General features: G+C 43.1%; 1 protein-coding gene across 1 annotated transcript in view; it reads left to right on the forward strand.

Moving 5' to 3' along the window:
- LOC139666066 (breast cancer anti-estrogen resistance protein 1-like) overlaps positions 1–22,417 on the forward strand; it is a gene marked incomplete at its 3' end in the record, with an annotated part of 40,376 nt that overhangs the window by 14,792 nt on the left and 3,167 nt on the right. Inside the window, exon 2 of the mRNA XM_071545158.1 lies at positions 5,689–6,399. Coding sequence (XP_071401259.1) covers positions 5,689–6,399 — 711 coding nt within the window. The remainder of the gene's footprint in view (positions 1–5,688; positions 6,400–22,417) is intronic.

The following is a 22,417-nucleotide window of genomic DNA, read 5'->3' on the forward strand; positions in this document are numbered from 1 at the left end:
TACGGTTCCCACAGTCACCTGTGTTTGTTGCGCCAACATATTCAGATTCCAGCACACTGTGTTTGGACAGGAGGGTTCGATGTTGTCACACACACACACACACACACACAGGTCTCGATCCCGATTGGATACCGATCCCGTCTTCAAAAAATCCAAAGCAACTCTTCCTGCTCTGATCGGTCCAGGAATGATCTCGGCATAATGGCGTGTATTCAGTGTTTCCCTCAAAAATGTATTCAGAGAGAGAGAGAGAGAGAATTTAGCCATGGGGCGATTCTAGGACCTTGGGGTCGAGTCATCGAGCCATCGTCCAATCAGGAGGGCACGTGAGTCATCGGTATGCACTTCCTGTTTCTCCGGCCACTGTGACGGACAAAACAGGGACATTTCTGTGTGTGTGTGCGCGTAAGAAAATGGGAATTTTTTTTTTCCCCAGAGTGAATCCTGTGCAGGTGTCCACTCTTCAAACATAGGATGTGTCACCGGTTTGGGACAACAACAACACATTTTATGAATAATAATTAAAGGCCAATATCGGCCTCGTATATCGGTCTAATCCTCATGCTTGGGTGTGCACTCTTTCTCTCTGTCACCCTCTCTCTCTCTCTCTCTTGCACTATGTCTCTTTCTCTCTAGCTCTAGTAGCAGTGAGTTGTGCACACACTCCAGAGCCATTGCCCACCAGCACGATTATGCTTGTGTGTGTGTGTGTGTGTGTGTGTGTGTGTGTGTGTGTGTGTGTGTGTGTGTGTGCGAGAAAGAAAGCGAGAACTGAGTCTGGCCTCAGGAGCATGACAGACTGTATTCATTTCTCCATTGAGACTTGGTGAGAGAAAGAAAGAGAGGAAGACAGAGAAGTGCATTCATTGTACACTCCGCACACACACACACACACACACACACACACACACAAGCAGAATCGTGCTGGTGGGCAGTGCATCTGGAGTGTGTGCACATAGACAAAAACCCATTGCTGCTAGAGCTAGAGAGAAAGAGACAGAGAGAGAGAGCGAGAGAGAGAGAGAGAGGGAAAGAGATATGGCAATACTTAAGGTTAATGTGTTTCCATGAACCTTGCCTCCCTGTGACTGAGTCTCCCTGTTAGCATGAATAAACCAGTGGCAGTGTGAGTTTGACAGACACTGAAAAGCAAAAGTGGAAGGAGTGAGGTGTTTCCATGCCACAGTAACCTGGAATGGCATCTTAACCATGTTACTGTAACCCAGCTATGGTGTTTACATGTGTTGACCCTCAATCAGTATAGTGGGAGTAACTGGTTTAAAAGAAAAAATCGCAATATTTGTTAAAGGTGAAATGTGTCAAAATAGCATTTGAAAGTAAATATTGTGGTGCTGCAGAGATGTCCTGGCCTACACATCATATTCTACAGACTTAAGAAAACATCTTTGTTTGGTACAGATCCCCGCAAAAATCACACCGTAATCATTTGAATACGTTTTTTCAATGAAAATGAGAATAATGATGTAAAAAATGATCATTCCCTCTAATATCGCAAATCATATTGCAATTGCAATATCAGTCAAAATAATCGCAATTAGATATTTTTTCAAAATCGTTCAGCCCTACTAGCGAACTAGCTAGTTAGCTGGCTAGCTAACTAGTTTTGGGTAAGGGCAGCAGTCATACATACGCCCCAGTGTTCACAAACTAGCTAGCTAGCTAACTATATATTTTTAACTGAAGTTTCTCTTCTAACTGAAGCAGAAGTAGACGAGGCAGGTTGACGGAAAGTGGCTACACCAAAAAAGTAAATGATAACACATCACAAAATAACTCCTGGAACGCTTTGAAAAGATTATACATACTGTATATTAGGGCTGGGTGATATGGACAAAATCAAATATCACGATATTTTTGACCAAATACCTCGATATCTATATTGCGACAATATTGTAGGGATGACTATTGGTGCTTTCACAAAATATTTACACAATGAGATTTTTGATAAATAATCATCAGTAATGTGGATATAATGACTAAGTGGGTAAAGGCAAATAATAGAACAGCTAGAACAGTCTGGTAAGTTCAGAAAATGACATCACTTTACTGTAATGCAGCCTTTAAAACCAGGAAAAGACACTTATGCCATATCACCATATTACGATATCCAAAATCTAAGATGATATCTATAGTCTCATATCACGATATCGATATAATATCGATATATTGCCCAGCCCTAGTGTATATACAGTATGTAACAGTGTAAGAGGATCCAAGAGGGGATTTTTCCTGTAGAAAGGGAAATCTCCACGCATGTAAACACAGCCAATGAATGAGGGAGAGTTTGCTGGAGTAATTATATCATGATTGACTGTCTCTCTCTCTCTCTCTCTCTCTCCCTCTCTCTCCCTCTCTCTCTCTCTCTGAGCGTGAACAGTCCTTTAGCGCAATGAAAGAAAAGTCGGACGATAAATCAGGAAGCCAATTACACGGCCTCAATTCAGATGGGCAACGCTTTGTGTGTGTGTGTGTGTGTGTGTGTGTGTGTGTATGTGATGGTGAGTGTGGCTGGCACCGGGCCAGTACAGGCTGTACCAGTCTCTGATGGCCGGGGCGGGACTCAGACAGAAAGAGAGAGGGAGAAAGAGGGAGGGAGGGAGGTAGAGAAGGAGGCTGAGGTCAGACGTCGACGACAAATATTGGTTTAGTTTCAAAGAGTTCCAGGGAGAGAGAGAGGAGGCTTTCTGTTTGCCCGCTGGGTTTCCACACAGATGGAGGTGTGTGTGTGTGTGTGTGTGTGAGGAACAGCGTGTGTGTGTGTCTATTAAGGGTTCAACCGATACAGGTTTTGGAAGGCCGATATCTGTATTTATCAGTATCTTTAAATATGACTATTTTTTATCCCAAATCGACAATACAATAAACATGAAATCAATCAAACTGCATCATATCAGAGGTGGAACACACTGACTGGACCGGATCTGATTTTTAATAATATAATATATCGGCCCCATATATCGGTCTAACCCTGCTGTGTGTGTGTGTGTGTGTGTTTGCTGTTAGCTGCGAGTGCTATGAATGATGGATATTTCATTCTCCTGTGATAGAGCTAATGCAGCCCAAGTCAAACACACTGCCCCCCCCCCTCCTCCTCCGCTCTTGAAACCACCGGTCTGATTGTTTTTCCACTGTGACGTACAGCAGGGCCACTATGAGCTAAAATTAGTTGTTTGTTTTTTTTGCTGTTGATTCATCCGACAGATTTTTTTTTACATCTTAAGATCAATACGAGGCAAAAGGACAGACTGGTTCCCCATGTGAAAACAATGACAACTAAGAAGGACTGAGTTTAGAATGTCATTTTTTTTTTTACATTCGGAGCTTCTATTGAGGTTTTCGAATGAAGCTTTGAATGTCTGCCGTCATATTTTATTTATTTATTTATTTATTTTTTGAACAATTATTTATTGAGTTTTAAATTTCATGTTAATGGCAAGCAGCAACAGTATAATCCTCATCAAGGATAATGAAAATATAAAAGTGATAGCAAACAATTAAAGTGAAAGAAAAACAAAAAACAAGAAAAACAGTAACAAACAATCATAACAACAAAAGCAACCGTCATATTTTATGACGTCATCATAAAAAAAAAAAAAATCAGATGAATCCATAAAGTGATTCATCGGATTAATATGAGTTATTCTTTTTTTATTAAATCAACTTTCTTTAATCGGTATAACTCGTCAGTTTCATCAACATAAATACATGTAGGCTAATCCAATAAGGGCATAAAATAATGATGAAATAATAATCGCGCCCATAGGCTTATAGCGACATTATGCTACGACAGAAATGGCAATAAACAATGAAAATGGCTTTTGCAAGCTGACTTAAACCAATATGTTAAAACAAAAGATATATTCACAATTTTTCAAGTCTGTCTTAATAGTCGGGTACCCATATGTAGATTTACAACATACGCACCCAACAAAACAAAGAGAATATGTGGAAACATCAGGAAAAGTGGAATTTCAGCCAGAAGATATTAATGTATAGGAATAGCCAAAGATCCTTGACTTTGACACAAAATCAGAACATTTCAAATTAAAAGTCTGAACAGTCCGGTGACTAGAAGTTCAGTGTGACCGACACTCACTCGTCGTGCACAGGACGGGGCTGTAACCTAGGTAACAATACTATAATATTAGTGTAGCCTACTATTTATCTGCAACTGTGAAATACGGTATACATCATTGGTTTAAACAGAATGAATAGACAGCATTCGAATGTTGATTTAAAATTCGAATGTCAACGTTATGGTTGAAGCTTTGAATCTTCGAACTATTCGGTACAGCCCTATTTAGCTCAATGTCCTAGTACTTCAGTCTTTGGCATCATACATCAAGGACACTGAGCTAGACTTGGGACAATCTGTTTTTTACTGATTGGCCCAAGGGGGTGACTGCATCATCTGAAACCATCAGCCAGCACAGAGAACCACAGATGCCACGAAGAAAAGACTAGCAGACAATGCAAATGGGCCTACAAAATGTATTTGCATTGTTACAGAACAGACCGGAAACTTTGACCTCTTATGGAAGACAGCTGTAAACCACACAATGAGCTGCTCTGAGTTCCTCTCTCTTCCCTGCACATGTGTATACTATCAGCACTTCTTTTATATGTCCTTGTAATCTGTGAATGATTGAAGAGGGGCCGTCGCTCAGTGGACTGGATCTGATGTTCGGTTGTTCCGGTCTCACACAATACACAACCACAAAGGGGACATATATGCAGTGGTGGAAAGTAACTAAGTGCATTTACGCAAGTACTGTACTTAAGTACAATTCTGAGATACTTGTACTTTACTTGAGTATTTCCATTTGATGCTACTTTATACTTCCACTCCACTACATTTCAGAGGGAAATATTGTACTTTCTACTCCACTACATTTATTTGACAGCTTTAGTTACTTTTCAGATGGAGATTTGACACAATGGATAATATAACAAGCTTTTAAAATACAACACATTGTTAAAGATGAAACCAGTGGTTTCCAACCTTTTTGGCTTTTGACGTCTTACAAAAAGCAGTGTGTAGTCGGGTCACATTTCAGATGTCTATGAGTTGTTAACAGCTCCACCAAATAGTGATTTTTCCCTCTAAACCTCACATGGTTTCATTTCAATAAATGTTCAAATGATCCAATATTTCAGCAAAAATCAAAGATTAGAGAAAAAGTCCCAAAACTGAAAACAGATTTGTGTATCAGAACTTTGTTTTTTCTTCTTTCCTCTCCCATTAATCATCTCACGACCCCTCAGATTTATCTGGTGACCCTTCGGAGGGGCCCGACCCCTAGGTTGGGCACCACTGGACTAAACTAGCTAACTGTATATAAAGTAGTTCAAACTAGCTCCACCTCCAGCAGCTACAACAGTAACATGCTGCTTACACACTGATGCTTCAGTATTAATCTAATGATGTCATATATAATAAAATATCAGTCAGAGGGACCAAAGCACTACTTTTACTTTAATACTTTAACTACATTTTGCTGCTAATACTTATGTACTTTTACTTAAGTAAAGGATCAGAGTACTTCTTCCACCACTGTATCTATGTTGCTGATTAGCCCAGGGATGACATGTTTGGTGCTGCCTTATACATTCTAGATAGAGTACCACCGGTTTGCTTACTTGTGTCTCCTGTCTCCCCCCCCGCAGAACGTGCTGGCCAAGGCGTTGTACGACAACGTGGCCGAGTCCCCGGACGAGCTCTCCTTCCGCAAGGGCGACATCATGACGGTGCTGGAGCGGGACACGCAGGGCCTGGACGGCTGGTGGCTCTGCTCGCTCCACGGCCGCCAGGGCATCGTCCCCGGCAACCGCCTCAAGATCCTGGTGGGCATGTACGACAAGCAGCAGCAGCAGGCCCTGGCCTCTTCGGACGGGCCCGCCCCCCCCTGTCCGCCGTCCCTGTCGCAGCGGGCCGTCCCGCCTCAGAGCGCCTACGCCAAGCCCCTGCCCGCCGGCTCCTCGCCCGCCCCCCCGTACCCCTGTAAGCCCCTCCCCTCGGCCCAGTACACGTCGATGCACCCGGCCTACTCCGCCCCCGGCCCCGCGCAGCCCAACCCCGACAGCGTCTACATGATGCCCCCCTCCCACGGCCCCAAGCCCAGCCCGCAGAGCGTGTACCAGGTCCCCTCGGGCCCCGGCGGGCCCCCTCCGCCCGGACCCCCCAGCAAGGCCCCGCTAGGCCAGAGACAGTACCGGCTGCCCGGGCAGGACATCTACCAGGTGCCCCCCTCCATAGGGCCCGTGCCGAGCCAGGGGGCGGCCCCGGCCGGGGGGCCCGGAGCCGGGCAGGACGTGTACCAGGTGCCCCCCTCCCTGGAGAAGAGGAGCTGGGAGAGCGGCAACAAGCCACTGGGCAAGGTAAGGAAGGAAGGAGGCATGGAAGGAAGGAAGGAAGGAAGGAATGGGCTTTAGGTCATAGAGAAAGATTATGGGATATACGCTGTAGATTTGTAGAAACGGATAGAAAGGAAGAAAGGGCGGTACAAAGGAGAGAAGGAAAGGAAAGAAAGGGAAGAATGTGGACGAACGATGGAATGATGAATGAAAGTAAGAAACAAAGGAAAAAGAAAGGATTAAATGAGGGAAGGAATGAAGAGGGGGAGGAAAGGAAAGAAAAGGAAAGAACAAAGGGAAGGAAGGAAAGAATTATGAAAGAAAGGTAATGTAGAATTACCTTTCAAACATCCTACCTAATGTAGAATGTAAGAAGGTAAGGCAGGAAAGAAGACAGGAAGGAGAGGAAGTAAGGATGGAAAAGGAGAGAAAGGAATGATGAAGGATAGAAAGAAAGAGGGAAAGGACGAGGGAAGGAACGCAACAAAATGAAGGAAAGGAACAGACGAAGGAAGAAATGAAGGAAAAGGTAAGGGAGGACGAAAGGAAAGAAAGGTAAGGGAGGAAGAAAGGAAGGAAAGGGATGGAAAAAAGAGAAAGAAAGAGAAAGACAATGTCTAGCAGTGTATTCTGGGAAACTACTATGATTTAACATGAAATGAGCTGGAAAAGAATGGACAGGAATAGTTTCATTATGACTGAGCTGGGTCATGGATGTTTTTATATCACGCACACACACTTCCTGCTATTGTCGCCGTTTAACGTGTGTGTGTGTAGTGTGTGTGTGTTTCCTACGTGTCTTTCTTTTCAACTCAAGGCCGTTCCTCAAGAAAAAAAAACAGATAGATAGATGGATGACGCCACAGAGAGAGAGATATCGTTTCCAGTATCCCGAATGGAAGAAAAAAAACGTTAACGTGAAAAAACACGAAGTTTCCAATTCCCAGTGAGCTGGTGATGATGGGGGTTCCTCAGAAAAAACCCATGTCACTTTATCGGTCACATGACACTTTGCGTTCAGGCATCATATTTTTTTTTTTGGTAAGACTTTATTTTCCGGGGTCTACCGTTCCCTAATAATTTCCGAGAAAGGAACTGTTCATTTTGTAGGAGGTTTCCTGGAAAGAATCGTGAAATGATGCAGCAGTTCTACAGAAAAGAGTCGATAAGATACTGTCAATTTCTAAAAGAATTTCAGTCATTCATCTAAAAGTCATTCATATAATTATATAATATAGTTATTTGTGGTTTCTTGGTAACACTTTACAATAAGGATACATTAATTAAGGGTTAGTTAATGCTTAATAAGCATTAACTAACCCTTAATTAACAGTTACCTAATGTGTCTGGTAATCATTTACTAATGGTGTTCATGTTAACTAAGGTATTAATTTATACATTATTTAATAGTTTATACCTTAGTTAACATGAACACCATTAGTAAATGATTACCAGACACATTAGGTAACTGTTAAGTAAGCATTAACTAACCCTTATTAAGCATTAATTAACCCTTATTAAGCATTAACTAACCCTTATTAAGCATTAACTAACCCTTATTAAGCATTAACTAACCCTTAATTAATGTACCCTTATTGTAAAGTGTTACCGGATTCTTTAATTTCAAATTTTCTATGTAACTACTACATAATTTCATGATTCTTTCCAGGAAACTTTCCCAAGAAATTAACAGTTCTTTTCCAGGAAATTATTAGGAAATTGCGGACGCGGAAAATAAAGCGTGAACATTTTTTCTTCTACTTGCTACTCTTTTTTTTGGCATTTCGGGACTAAACACAGCTGTTTGAACGTGGCCGGTCAGTACGATAGGCACAGATTCAGCTGGTGCTATTTTTAGTGAGGTTAGACTGATATATCGGTTGGCTGATTTTGGCCTACGTATATCGGGTGTGGTCTTTCTTTCTTTGATTGTTCAGTAGTGTTCCCAGAGTTTCCAGGCTGTCTTGAGGAGCTGTTAAACCTAAAATCACATTGCAGTTTAAGCAGTCTGGGTTTCAGTGGAGAGTTTTAGTGTCCCGCGGTTTAAATTTGGTTTCAGAGGCTTTTTCCACCCTGACAATTCTGGCGGGAAACACTGAATCCTTGCAGTTTTAGAATGAAAATAGCCAAATTTTAAAGCACAAAACATCAGCTATCGGCAGCTTCAAACCAACAATATCGGTATCGGCCTTCGAAAACCCTTATCAGTCAAACCCTGTTTTTGACTGCTAATTTTACAAAAGATCTGCGTAATTTTACGTCCATCTGAAACTGCGACAATGATTTAGTATCCTGCTGTGCCAGTAATCACAACAGCCCGGTTATGTTAAAAATAGATACGGAGATTTGCCAGCAAGGCAATAAATAAAACATATCCATGCATACTTGTGTGGAGGCCAGTGTCGCAAAGTGGTGCATTAGAGTCAGTTCAGGTTAAGGGTTGGATTGAAGCTGCTGATAGGTGATATTTTGTGATTTTCAGTATGTTTCAAATTCCAAAAAATTCCAAAATAAAAGTTTCCCCCCAGAATTTCCAAGCATTTAGACCATGGGACACTTAAAATCCCCACTGAAACCCAGTATAATAATAATAATGGTGAAAAATATTCATATTTCAATCATACTTGTGTGGAATCTGATATGTAATCAATCAAACTACATCATATCCATCATATCAGAGGCGGACCACACTGACTGGACTATATGTGTTTATTTTAATAAAGAGAGAAAGAGAGAGACACTAAGAACGGTGAAAGAAAAGATACACAAGGATAGGATTAGATGGGTAAAGGATGAAAGGATGAAAGAAGAGCTGACAAAATAAATAGAGGAAGGTGTTAGCAAGTGCTGTGTGTGTGTGTGTGTGTGTGTGTGTGTATAGAGGATGTGCAGTGAAATAAGTAATAATGTTGTTAATAATTCAGCTCTGATCTTGTGGTTGGGTGAGTAAGCATTTTACTGCACCAGCAGGTGACAGGCAGTGTGTGTGTGTGTGTGTGTGTGTGTGTGTGTGTGTGTGTGTGTGTGTGTGTGTGTGTACTCTGGGGAAGCCCCTGCAGGCTTGCTGTGGTGCAGTGAGCCATATGTGTAAGCAGCGCTGTGAATTGGACTGTGTGTGTGTGTGTGTTGGAGATGATGATGATGATGGTGCTAGGTACAGCTGCTCCCCTCCCTCTCTAACTGGATGACCTCATCTTTGTTCTCTCTCCCCACCCATCCCATGTGGGACTGGTTTGATACGCAGCAACTGAAATTGTTTACAATGAATTCAGTGGTAATCTTGCATCATATCGTTTTTTGGAAAAGTGCCTTCAATGTTCAGTATCTGTTAAATTTGATCATTTTCATGCCCAAAAAAAAATCTATTCAGTGTTTTTCCTGGAATTGTATTCCTGTCAGGGTGGAAAAGCCTCTGAAACAACATTTAGACCATTATGGGATACTAAAACTCTCCACTGAAACCAAAGATAATCCCATCACATGAATCATATCCAATCAATATCCATCGTAACAGAGGTGGGCCCATATTCCATTTTTTATATATATAACATCGGCTCCGTATATCGGTCCAACCTCAGTTTCATCACAGGGAGTTACGTGCGGCGATGAAGTCATCGCTTCATTAGATCTACATGTAAGGGGAAAAGAGAGGGGGGGGGGGGGGGGACGTCCCAGCGGTGATACGTAGCTTCTTAGCGTTGTCACAACAACATTCGCGGGTGGGATTAGGAGGGAAGGGAGGGTCACACTCGAGAAAACACGTTAGAGAAACGGCTAGGGAGGGAGGGATGCACCGAAAAGGAAAACACCCAGAGCAAAAAAAACTAGGGATTTTTTTATGTATTTAAAGCCAAAACAGAGCTACAGAAATGTTACCTAACTGTTGGGTTCAGTGTCTTTTAGAAGCCTGTAAGGTACTGTATAAATACTGTATGTTATGGGTGTGGTGGCCTTTTCTGCTCAGACGTTATCCGAAAAAAGTCATATTCACAGACATTAGCTCATTAAGCTCTTAGCACAATGTGCCTAGTTAGCAGGTTCACTGTTTACCTCCCTATCCAGAGCATTAACACACTAAGAAAGTACCATAGGCAGCAAAAAAGCACACACACACACACACACACACACACACACACACACACACACACATATATACAGTACATTTACAGCAACACAGGTCTATGCTTGTGTTCCTCTCTGGAGGCTCCACTCCATGGATGCGGATCAGTTTTGAAGCCGCGATGTAGAGTCGTTTTTCCACCGAATGTTACGTATGTTCACATCAGTTCTTGGGCAGTTGGAACAGTAGATAGAAATCTACGGTGGCCATTTTAGGACATACTCAGCCGCCTTTGTTATGTATGTATGTGCTTTGTCAGATTTAGCTGGACTTGAGTCAGGTTTAACTGTCTTTTGTCAGATTTAGGTGGACTTGCGTCAGGTTTAGCTGTCTTTTGTCAGATTTAGGTGGACTTGCGTCAGGTTTAGCTGTCTTTTGTCAGATTTAGGTGGACTTGAGTCAGGTTTAGCTGTCTTTTGTCAGATTTAGGTGGATTTGAGTCAGGTTTAACTGTCTCCTGTCAGATTTAGGTGGACTTGAGTCAGGTTTAGCTGTCTTTTGTCAGATTTAGCTGGACTTGAGTCAGGTTTAGCTGTCTTTTGTCAGATTTAGGTGGACTTGAGTCATGTTTAGCTGTCTTTTGTCATATTTAGGTGGACTTGCATCAGGTTTAACTGTCTTGTCATAGTTAGGTGGACTTGCATCAGGTTTAACTGTCTTGTCATAGTTAGGTGGACTTGCGTCAGGTTTAGCTGTCTTTTGTCAGATTTAGCTGGACTTGCGTCAGGTTTAGCTGTCTTGTCATAGTTAGGTGGACTTGCATCAGGTTTAACTGTCTTGTCATAGTTAGGTGGACTTGCGTCAGGTTTAACTGTCTTGTCATAGTTAGGTGGACTTGCATCAGGTTTAACTGTCTTGTCAGATTTAGCTGGACTTGCGTCAGGTTTAACTGTCTTTTGTCATAGTTAGGTGGACTTGAGTCAGGTTTAGCTGTCTTTTGTCAGATTTAGCTGGACTTGAGTCAGGTTTAGCTGTCTTTTGTCAGATTTAGGTGGACTTGAGTCAGGTTTAGCTGTCTTTTGTCAGATTTAGGTGGATTTGAGTCAGGTTTAACTGTCTCCTGTCAGATTTAGCTGGACTTGAGTCAGGTTTAGCTGTCTTTTGTCAGATTTAGCTGGACTTGAGTCAGGTTTAGCTGTCTTTTGTCAGATTTAGCTGGACTTGAGTCAGGTTTAGCTGTCTTTTGTCAGATTTAGCTGGACTTGCATCAGGTTTAACTGTCTTGTCATAGTTAGGTGGACTTGCATCAGGTTTAACTGTCTTGTCATAGTTAGGTGGACTTGCATCAGGTTTAACTGTCTTGTCAGATTTAGGTGGACTTGCGTCAGGTTTAACTGTCTTGTCATAGTTAGGTGGACTTGCATCATGTTTAACTGTCTTGTCATAGTTATGTGGACTTGCATCAGGTTTAACTGTCTTGTCAGATTTAGCTGGACTTGTGTCAGGTTTTGCTGTCTTTTGTCAAACTTAGATAGCTTTCGTCAGATTTAGCTGGACTTGAGTCAGGTTTAGCTGTCTTTTGACTTAGATGGAGTTGTATCAGGCTCAGCTCATCTGGTGACTTCTAGCAACTTGTTGAGCAGCTCAAACGCAGTTTGAGTCGTAGCTTGATAAGTTTCAGCTCAGTTAACCTGAACAAATCGGTTTGGTTTTTGGCTTTGTCAGCTAGCTAACCAGCTAAACTTCTAACCTAGTGAGGAAACTATTGTTAATGTTTATGTTAACATGCAACCAAGACCCACTAATAGCACTGCTAGCAACATAACATTGGCTAACAATACAGTGATAGCTAGCTGACCAGATACTATGGTTAACTAGCTAACAAGCTTAAGAGCTGAAGACCTCCAACATGGCTGCCAGAGGGTGTTATGTCACCTGAAAGCCCTTTTAGTGCTTTGAGATATGTGTCATATTTCTAACATGTCAGTACTGCTGTGAACAAGGTGAAAAAATGACTGAGGACTGGTCCTTTAATTCTCACTTACACCTCTTACAGTCTGTACAGTCTATGTGTGTGTGTGTGTGTGTGTGTGTGTGTGTGTGTGTGTATGCATGTATGTGCGCCGAACGCTCTTTATATTTACCTTGCCGATGCCCTTCATTGTTATCACTCGTCCTTGCGCTCATCCACCCCCCCCCACTCCCCCTCCATACAAACACACACACACACACACTTCACTCCTGCCAGTTTCTCATTATGAGATAAGGAGTTCCCGCTGAGAGAAGACTTGACACACTCTCTCTCTCTCACACACACACACACACACACACAGTAGTAGAGCAGTAATTGGAGAGCGATGAAAGGTGCAGCCTTTGTCTCAACGTGGTCGGAGAGAGAGAGAAAACGACAGAGGAAGTGAATAGAGAGGAAGAAAGGAGAGAGGTGACTACAGCTGCAGACAAATTAGTGTTGGCAGTGAGTTTGGAAATAAGTTTAAAAATGCAAACGGTCGTGTTTGTGTGTTTGTTGATGTTCAGGAAGTGGATTTATTCTCAGCTGATGGAAGTGTGTGTGTGTGTGTGTGTGTGTGTGTGTGTGTGTGTGTGTGTGTGTGTGTGTGTGTCCCAGCGGAGTCACACCAGGACAGATTACAGCAAAACGCTACCTTACTTCACCTTCTCCTTCCTCTCCTCTGTTCCCCTTTTCCTCTTTCTTCCTCCTTTCCTTCCCTTCCTCCCTCCCTTCTTTCTCTCATTCCCTCTCGCCCCCTCCATCATTCCTTCCTTCCTTTTCTCCCTTCCCTCCTCTCTCCCCCCATTCTCCCCGCTTCCTTCCCTCTGTCCTCGTCTTTCCTCCCTCCTTCCGTCCACCCTTCCTTTCCCCTATCCTTCCTCCCTCTCTTCTTACCCCGCCTCCCTCCCTCACCTTATTCTTCATCCTTCTCTCCTTTCCTCATTTCACTACTCACTCTTTCCTTCCCTCCATCTCCATCCTCCCCTCCCCCCTTCGTCCCTTCATCCTATCCTCTATTCCCTAATTCACATTTTATTTTTGGGACATTTTTCTAAAAATCCACATGACAGTTGGATGGAAACACCATAGTGTGTGTGTGTGTGTGTGTGTGTGTGTGTGTGTGTGTGTGTGTGTGTGTGTGTGTGTGTGTGTGTGTGTGTCAGGAGGTCAAGGAGCAGTGTCAGCTGGCACAGCTGCCATTGGTCAGTGTGACATCAAAGACGGTGATGGGTCAGGGAGGGTGTGTCGCCACGCGCCATGCTAAGCCCCGTCTCTCACACACACACACACACACACACACACACACACACACATACAGGAACAGCTGTGTGTGTGTGTGTGTGTGTGCTCCTGATATCGGCCCCCTATATCAGGCTAACTCTAGTGCAGATCATGATGTGTGATGAAAAATGAGTCCGCCAGCATTGTGTTCCTCTGTAAACACACACACACACACACACACACACACACACCTCTTACCACCCTGGGAAGTAGAGTAAGGAGGTCACTGTGTGTGTGTGTGTGTGAGTGTGTGAGCTTGCCCTGTGGGATCCATTTTATTACCTGCAGTGGACTCATTTTCTGCTCTGCTAGTGTGTAAAGGGAGAAGGTGTGTGTGTGTGTGTGTGTGTGTGTGTGTGTGTGAGTGAGAGACAGAGTGAGAGAGAGAGAGAAGGAGAGCGAGACCGAGAGATAGAATTGTGTTTGTATGGAGGGACTGAAGAGTGAGTGGGCATGGTGGTGGATGGTGGACTGTGTTATTTTCTTTGTGTGTGTGTGTGTGTGTGTGAGTGGGCTCCCTCTTGGGCCCTCTCACTACACACACACACACACACACACACACACACACACACAGCTGCATCACACACTCCAGCGACTGCTCTGAATAGTGTCGAGTGTGAAAATGGGAGTTTCTTTATTCCAAGAGTTTATTTTTACGCCTCTCCATTGTGTGTGTTCATACAAGTGTGTGTGTGTGTTTATAGATATTACAGACAATATTTAACAGTTTACCCTATTGGGCTATATGGTTTTCAGTGGAGAGTTTTAGTGTCCCATGATGGTCTAAATCAGTGATTCTCAACCTTTTTCATATCAAGGACCCCTAATTTAGTCCACATTAGGGCCACGGACCCCCATTTGATGAGATTCTGTCTCTCAAACCAAAATCTGAGACTATTTTTATTGTTAGATATGATTTTGTCCAGAATTCCATGACTATCTGTATTGCAGGTAGAGAGATAACAGAGAAACTATGATCAAAAGAGCCATTTTTCTATATACATTCTCTAACTGTGTTTTTGTAAATGAAATAATGCTGAAGTTTAACAATTCATCAATTTGCTGGGGACCCCCTGGAACCCCCTCAAGGACCCCTGGTGGTCCCCGGACCCCACGTTGAGAACCACCGGTCTAAATGCTGCTTCAGAGGCTTTTCCACCCTAGAATACAATTCTGGAGCAAAAACTTAATTATTGTCAGCTTCTGGCGTGAAATGATCATATCTAAATGTATCGAGTATCGGTTATTGCACAGCTTCCATCCAGAAATATCGGTAGCAGAATCATAATCCAGCTATATTTTCTAATAGGCCAGTATATTTGAATAGTCTGTGCAGGATTAGTGGAAGTCTCTCCATCTGGGGGGCGAAACTCTAAAAACACACACGTGAGCCAATAGCATGAGGAATAGATGCTTCAGGGCAGCGGTTCTCAACGTGTGGTCCGGGGACCACCGGGGGGTCCTTCAGGGCGTTCCAGGGGGTCCCAAGCAAATTGATGAATTGTTAAACTTTATTATTTTGTGACTATTTTGATCATAGTTTCTCTGTTATCTCTCTACCTACAGTAGGGTAGTCATGGAATTCTATGCAAAATCATATCTGACAATAAAAAAATATTCACAGATTTTGGTTTGAGAGGCAAAATCTCACCAAATGTGGACTAAATTAGGGGTTCTTGATATGAAAAAGGTTGAGAATCACTGCTTCAGGGAAATGAAAGGTAGATGGATGATATATAACCAAATGATACCAATGAATGGATAATTATGGATATTATAGGTCAATAGTGAAACAGGCAGATAGGGTGGATTAACAGTGAAGCAGTGGCACACTAATGTCGGGGCTGGCAGCTGACGTCTGTGTTTACACTGTAATGCCGGAGTGTGTGAGGGCCAAATTCTTCACCATGTGCTGGGAGATTAGCTGGAGACTAATGAACTGCTGTCTGACACACACACACACATACTTAGACACACACACACACACACACAGAAAGAGACACACACACACAGAAAAAGTAAAACAAAAAAAAAAACACAAAAAAAAAGTGAGTTTGCCAATCTGGATTTTGCCCCAAATTGCCAGACAGCCAGTCTGAGCTCTCTCTCTCTCTCTCTTTCTTCCACACACACACACACACACACACACACACACACCAGTCATGCCATGTGGCGTTGGAATCCACTGCAGCAGGGGGGGGCGGGTGTGTGTGTCGGTGCCCTCCTGGAGACATGCTTCCCCTTCCACTAATCTGTTAAGACCCCCGGACCGCCTCTTGGTGCGTGTGTGTGTGTGTGTGTGTGTGTGTGTGTGTGTGTGTGCACAGACCCCTCCAAGCCTTAGCTGCCACATGCCCCACATAGCTGGCATGGCTATCATGGGCTGTGGCTGCAACTTTCCCTCTTTGTCTCTTTCTCTCTCTCTCTCTCTCTCTCTCTCTCTCTCTCTCTCTCTCTCTCTCTCTCTCTCTTTCACTCTTTCCCCCCCTTTAGCTCTCTCTGCCTTTTGTGTGTGTGTGTCTTTGTCTCGCCCGTTGGCAGACATGACCGATCCTATCTCCCCTTTGTCACAGGAGACAATGCCATCCACATTGGTTTTCTATCCGTTGTCAATAGCCTGGCAAAAAAAAAGCACAATACTGTCAAATCTTTAATTGCCACATACAGTATGTCTGCCCACGCCTTTCTCTTCCTTTGTTCCAGCACTAGTACTGCTGAAAGACTTGGCCTACTGCTAATGAATTACATGGAAATAATACATCTAAAATAATGAATATAAATAATAAAAAAAGAATATATAAAGGAAATACAAACAAATATCAAGCACTGCTATTACGAGTATGAATTGAAAATGTAATACTGTTAAAAAGAAAGAAAGGAAGAAAAAGTGTTAGAAAATAAGTGTGAATAAATATACTGTATGCCACTGCTATAATTGGAGAGCGGTTTGTGTGTTTGTGTACCATGGAGGAGAGGAGATGAGAGGAGAGGAGGGGAGGGGAAGAGGAGAGGAGAGGAGAGACAAGGAGAGGAGAGGTGGAAGAGAGGGGAGAGGAGACAAGGAGAGGAGAGGGGGAGAGGAAAGGAGAGGAGAGGAGAGGAGAGAGGAGGAGATGAGAGGAGAGGAGACAAGGAGAGGAGAGGAGACGAGAGGAGGAGAGGACACAAGGAGAGGAGAGGAAACAAGGAGAGGAGACAAGGAGAGGAGAGGGGGAGAGGAAAGGAGAGGAGAGGAAAGTAGAGGAGAGGAGACAAGGAAAGGAGAGGAGACGAGGGGGAGGAGAGGAAAGGAGAGGAGACAAGGAGAGGAGAGGAGACAAGGAAAGGAGAGGAGGAGGAGAGGAGAGGAGACAAGGAAAGGAGAGGAGGAGAGAGGAGAGGAGACAAGGAGAGGAGAGGAGAGGAGGAGGTTAGTAGTTCTATTATATACTGTATAAATGTATATGTAAAAAAATACTATAAATTCTAGAGAGTATAATGTTTCAATAAGCCAATACAATAATAAACAAACCAATCTCAAATAATCCCTTGAAATAAGAGCAGCAGCATTCACACTGTATGTGGGTCAGTGTGGGTTTGTGGTGAAACAGTGGAGTCTCATGGTGTGAGAGGAACAGATTAGAGGCCAGTTCAGACCCTTGTTGGAGGTCAGATCCAGAGCCAAGAACCTGGAAGACCAGTTCCGCAGCTCCTCAGAGGTCACAGAGCCATTTCACGCCGGCTGACTTTAAACCTCTTGCACTCATTTTCATTTTAGCGTCGACTCCAATTAAAAACCACCAAGGTTATTTCTGTATGAAGACAAGTGAACGTAATGTAAATATAGAATGTAAATCAGAATAGAGCAAATAAGAATGGGGATGAGGGAAGTACAAGTGGGAAACGCTATTCCATGTAATAATTTAAACGCTAGGTCATGTTAAGTAGAAAGGTATGAATGTAAAGTATGAACTACAACATTATGAGGGTGTGCAGCATAATACATATACATAACACAATATGTGCAATGAAATCGGTAACACATCTTTATAAACTATTAAATAATGTATAAATTAATACCTTAGTTAACATGAACACCATTAGTAAATTACACATTAGTTAACTGTTAATTAAGGGTTATTAATGCTTATTAAGCATTAACTTACCCTTATTAAGCATTGACTAACCCTTAAGCATTAACTAACCCTTATTAAGCATTAAGTAACCCTTAAGCATTAACTAACCCTTATTAAGCATTAAGTAACCCTTAAGCATTAACTAACCCTTAAGCATTAACTAACCCTTATTAAGCATTAACTAACCCTTAAGCATTAACTAACCCTTATTAAGCACCAACTAACCCTTAACTTAGTGACCCTTATTGTAAAGTGTTACCGAAATTGAATAGGGTTTCATTCTATTAAAAATGATAATTTAAACGCTTCAGGTCATGTTAAGTAGAAATGTATGAATGTAAAGTATGAACTACAACATAATGAGGGTGTGCAGCATAATACGGATACATAACACAATATGTACAATGATATCTACCAAAAATAGAAAGTACATGCTGTATGAATAAGTGGAAAAAGTAGTGTAGGATCCATCGTACCAGTCGAGGAATAAAGTGATTTCTCCATGTAGTTTCCTTTAATAACTGGACTTTGCTGGGGACCAGCTGGGGCTCATCCACCGCTTTATCACTCTTTTTATGAATTTTTCAGGCGGGGGAACAAAGGAGGAGAGAGAGGAAAAAAAAAAATCGAAGTAGGATTTGAACCCGGGCCTAGTCCAAGCCCAAGCCCGGCTCGGGCAAAAACCACCGGACCCGCCAAAAAATTGGACTCCTCTCTATTTTTACCCCCCCTGGTTTTCTCTTTCAACCTCACATCTGCGTCGTAAAAGATTTATTCTCTCTCTCTCTCTCTCTCTCTCTCTCTCTCCCGCAGCAAAGCGCTCTCGGCCGCAGCGGGGGCACGTATAGAAAAGTCTATTTTTGATTCTATTTTTTCATTTTGAAGCTAAAGTCTGTGCCCTGCTTTCTGTCTTTCCCTCACTGCTCTGTGTTTCTCAGCCTATGTCCATAGTGCGCAGAAAGAGAAATAGAAAGAAAAAGGAGAGGAAGGGGCGGGGGGGGGGCGGAGGGGAGGTGGGAAGGAGCGAGGGACATTGCTCGGAGCGAAGGTCATCTGCTGAACAATGACTTCTGCCTCACACACACACACACACACACGAAAAACAAAAGGGGCGGACGTCCCAGCTTGTGCCACAGATGGCCCTCTGTGATCGCGTGTATAGGAATTCCCGTTTGTCGCTGAACCCTCGAACGCCTCGCGAAGAAATGTGCGTGTACGGCTTTTTACGAGGCTCCGGATTTGGTCGGAAAAATGTTAATTATCGGGGTTTTTTTTTTTTTTTTTTTTTTTTTAGAGGATTCCTCGGCACGTAAATGAACAGAATTTGTTTCTGACAGCCGCTCCGGTGCTTCGTTAGCGCGTAAATCCTGTAGTGTACGCCCCCCCGCCCTCAGTGCTGCTGTCAGTAGCAGGGGCCAGAACAATGGAAAGGCCGCTCATTTTTATGGGTAGACGTAGACACGAGGTGCTACAACACACACACACACACTCACACACACACACAACCCGCCGAGTCTCCGGCTGGCTCGCCATCCCTCTGCCTGTTTCGTTATTCCCGTCTCCTTTAGAAAAGTCCCAGTCATTCTCTTTATCTCCGGTTTAGCCTGTTGTTTAAAGTGTGATTGGCAGTCGGAAAATGATTTCATCATCCCGGGATCAAACCCGACCCGGTGATAACGCATCGTAAAAAATTCCAAAACACACAGCAGTCGATAGGAAAAGGAATCTGTCTTCGAAAGGCTGGCTTTTTGAAGGTAGATGAGATATTCCTTTTTTTGTATTTTTGCTTTCACCAAAAAAAACAGCTGAGCACATGAACATAGGTCTCCATACATGTTATTATTACAAAATATGACCTTACATTGTGTCCCTTTGCTGTAAATTGTTTCAAACGGGAATGTTTCGATGTCGAATGTGTTTTATTCCAAAAGGAAGTGTTAATATACTGATCATATGCGTTGTTTCAATTCATTTGAGGATAGCAGGGATGAATAATGGTAGGCCATTGAAACAGACAGGTGACAAGTCTTTACTTAATATTATCAGACTGTTTTCACTTGTCTGGTACAGTCGATAAGTATGTTCGGGAGCGTATCTATGTTCCCAGGGTCCTATGTTCCCCAGATTTATATGGCACATAATGGGAACATGACAAAGGGTCCTATGTTCTCAGGGTCCTATGTTTAACCCTAACCCTAACCCCTAAACCCTAACCCTAACCCTAACCATATTAAGTGAATACAGAGCTGGGGAACATCTTTTTCAGGTTCCCATTATGTGCTATATAGAGCTGGGGAACATAGGACCCTGGGAACATAGGACACTGGGAACATAGGACCCTGGGAACATAGGACCCTGGGAGAGCACATATATAGAACTGGGGAACATAGGACCCTTTGTCATGTTCTCATTATGTGCCATATAAATCTGGGGAACATAGGACCCTGGGAACATAGGACCCTGGGAACATAGGACTTTGGGAACTTAGGACCCTGGGAACATAGGACTTTGGGAACATAGGATCTTGGGAACATAGGACCCTGGGAACATAGGACCTTGGGAACTTAGGACCCTGGGAACATAGGACTTTGGGAACTTAGGACCCTGGGAACATAGGACCCTGGGAACATAGGACTTTGGGAACATAGGACCTTGGGAACATAGGACCCTGGGAACATAGGACCTTGGGAACATAGGACCCTGGGAACATAGGACCCTGGGACCATAGGATCCTGGGAACATAGGACCTTGGGAACATAGGACCCTGGGAACATAGGACCTTGGGAACATAGGACCCTGGGAACATAGGCATGACCCCAGTATATTCCTCTGTATCTGGAAGCCTTTAGCTTGCTAGCTAACCCGGCTAACATTACAGGTAAAGCAAGCTAGCGTTGCTTTAAAACCATTTCAAAAACACTTTTAGCAAAAATGTGAACAGCTTCCAGTATTCATGTCAAACAGACTGTAAACTGTGACAATAGTATCCTAGATATGTGTTGGTGGGTAACAGGATGTAAGAGACAGGATATATTTCCTCTGATGTGGTGGCTAAAGTTAGCTTCTCTCCCAATGGTTCAATGTTCAGGCTTGTATCAAAGCAACTGGGAACAATCGGTGCAATACTTTGGTGCGATATGTTATAATAAAAACCCTTCCGAAATATTCATCTTCATGCTAATTTCTATACTGGTGGGAAAACAGAGCTGGAGTAATGAGGTTTGCACTGTTTTCTCTGCTCTTTAATGGACAGGAATGTAGATTCTGATGATTTAAATATAAAATAAAAATGTATTGACTTGAGTTGGGTATAAATATTGTTGGCGGTGTTAATGCAGAGCAATAAGACTCATCGTGACACACACACACACTCAGACAAGGAGCACTAATGGTAGTGTTAAGTGAGATTATCAGTTAGCAGTGGTGACTACACACACACACACACACACACAGAGCAGTGAGAGTAGGATGTCTATCAGTTACCAGTGGTGACCATTGATCCATAGCTCTGATCTCCTAAAGGGATTAAATGGCTTAGCAGACTGGTAACCAGACCACACACACACACACACACACTCACACACACACACACACACACACACACACACACACACACACACACACGCCACTTAGACTGCAACCCGTAAGTGTGTGTGTCTATTCCCTGGAGTACACACAGACAGCTGATCAATAGCATGAATTATCAATCAGACACGGGACTGTAGATGTCGTATGCGTGAGTGAGTGTGTGTGTGTGTGTGTGTGTGTGTGTGGGGAGGGCCCATCTGGCACTTAGCCAAGTGTCGTCAATACTGTTGAAAGGTTTCTGTCAATGGGGGGAAGAGAGAGAGAGAGAGAGAGAGAGAGAGAGAGAGAGAGAGAGGGAAAGATGACGAGAAGACAACTTAACAGCTTTTAATTCTTATTTTAATTTGAGCGGTGTGGGTGTAGAAAATATTCGGAATTAGGAAAGCGGAAGCGATATGAAGTAGGAGAAGAAGAAGGCAGAGGGAGAGAGAGAGAGAGAGAGAGAGAGGAGAGGAAGATGTATCGGTACAGACAGCCTGTCAGATGGATGGTTTTATCATTCGTCTCCTCTGTCTCTCTCACACACACACACACACACACACACACACACACACACACACACACACACCGCGTTACCTTTGGCAGCCGGGCCGCTGGGCAAATATTATCGGAGGTGTTTCATTAATCAGGGGCCGGGGGTTGGGTGGGGGGGGATTGGGGGGGACTATTTGAATTTGTCGTTCGCTCTCTCGCTCTCTTGACCCGGCAGAACTCGCTTTCCGTCCGTAAACTTTTAAGTGTTAATCCTCAAGATTTCTGTTTTTTTTAAATTTCTATTTAGTCTTCTTCTTCTTTGGAAACATGCATCACTTCCTGTGCTCCAGAGGAATTTTGTTTTCCCGGGAAAGAGCGACCACTCTTGTGTGTTTAGAACAGCGAATGGAAAAGCTTTCATGGAGTGGATACAGGTTGAATCACTCCTGTGTAACAAAACAGACATTTATTTCTATGAAAATGTTGCTGATTATTACTTTAAAAGCCATA

Source organism: Centroberyx affinis, unplaced genomic scaffold (genome assembly GCF_046629955.1).
Source record: "Centroberyx affinis isolate AG114_WGS23_722 - 3 ecotype Tasmania unplaced genomic scaffold, CSIRO-AGI_Caff_v1 ptg004785l_1, whole genome shotgun sequence".
NCBI lineage: Eukaryota > Metazoa > Chordata > Actinopteri > Beryciformes > Berycidae > Centroberyx > Centroberyx affinis.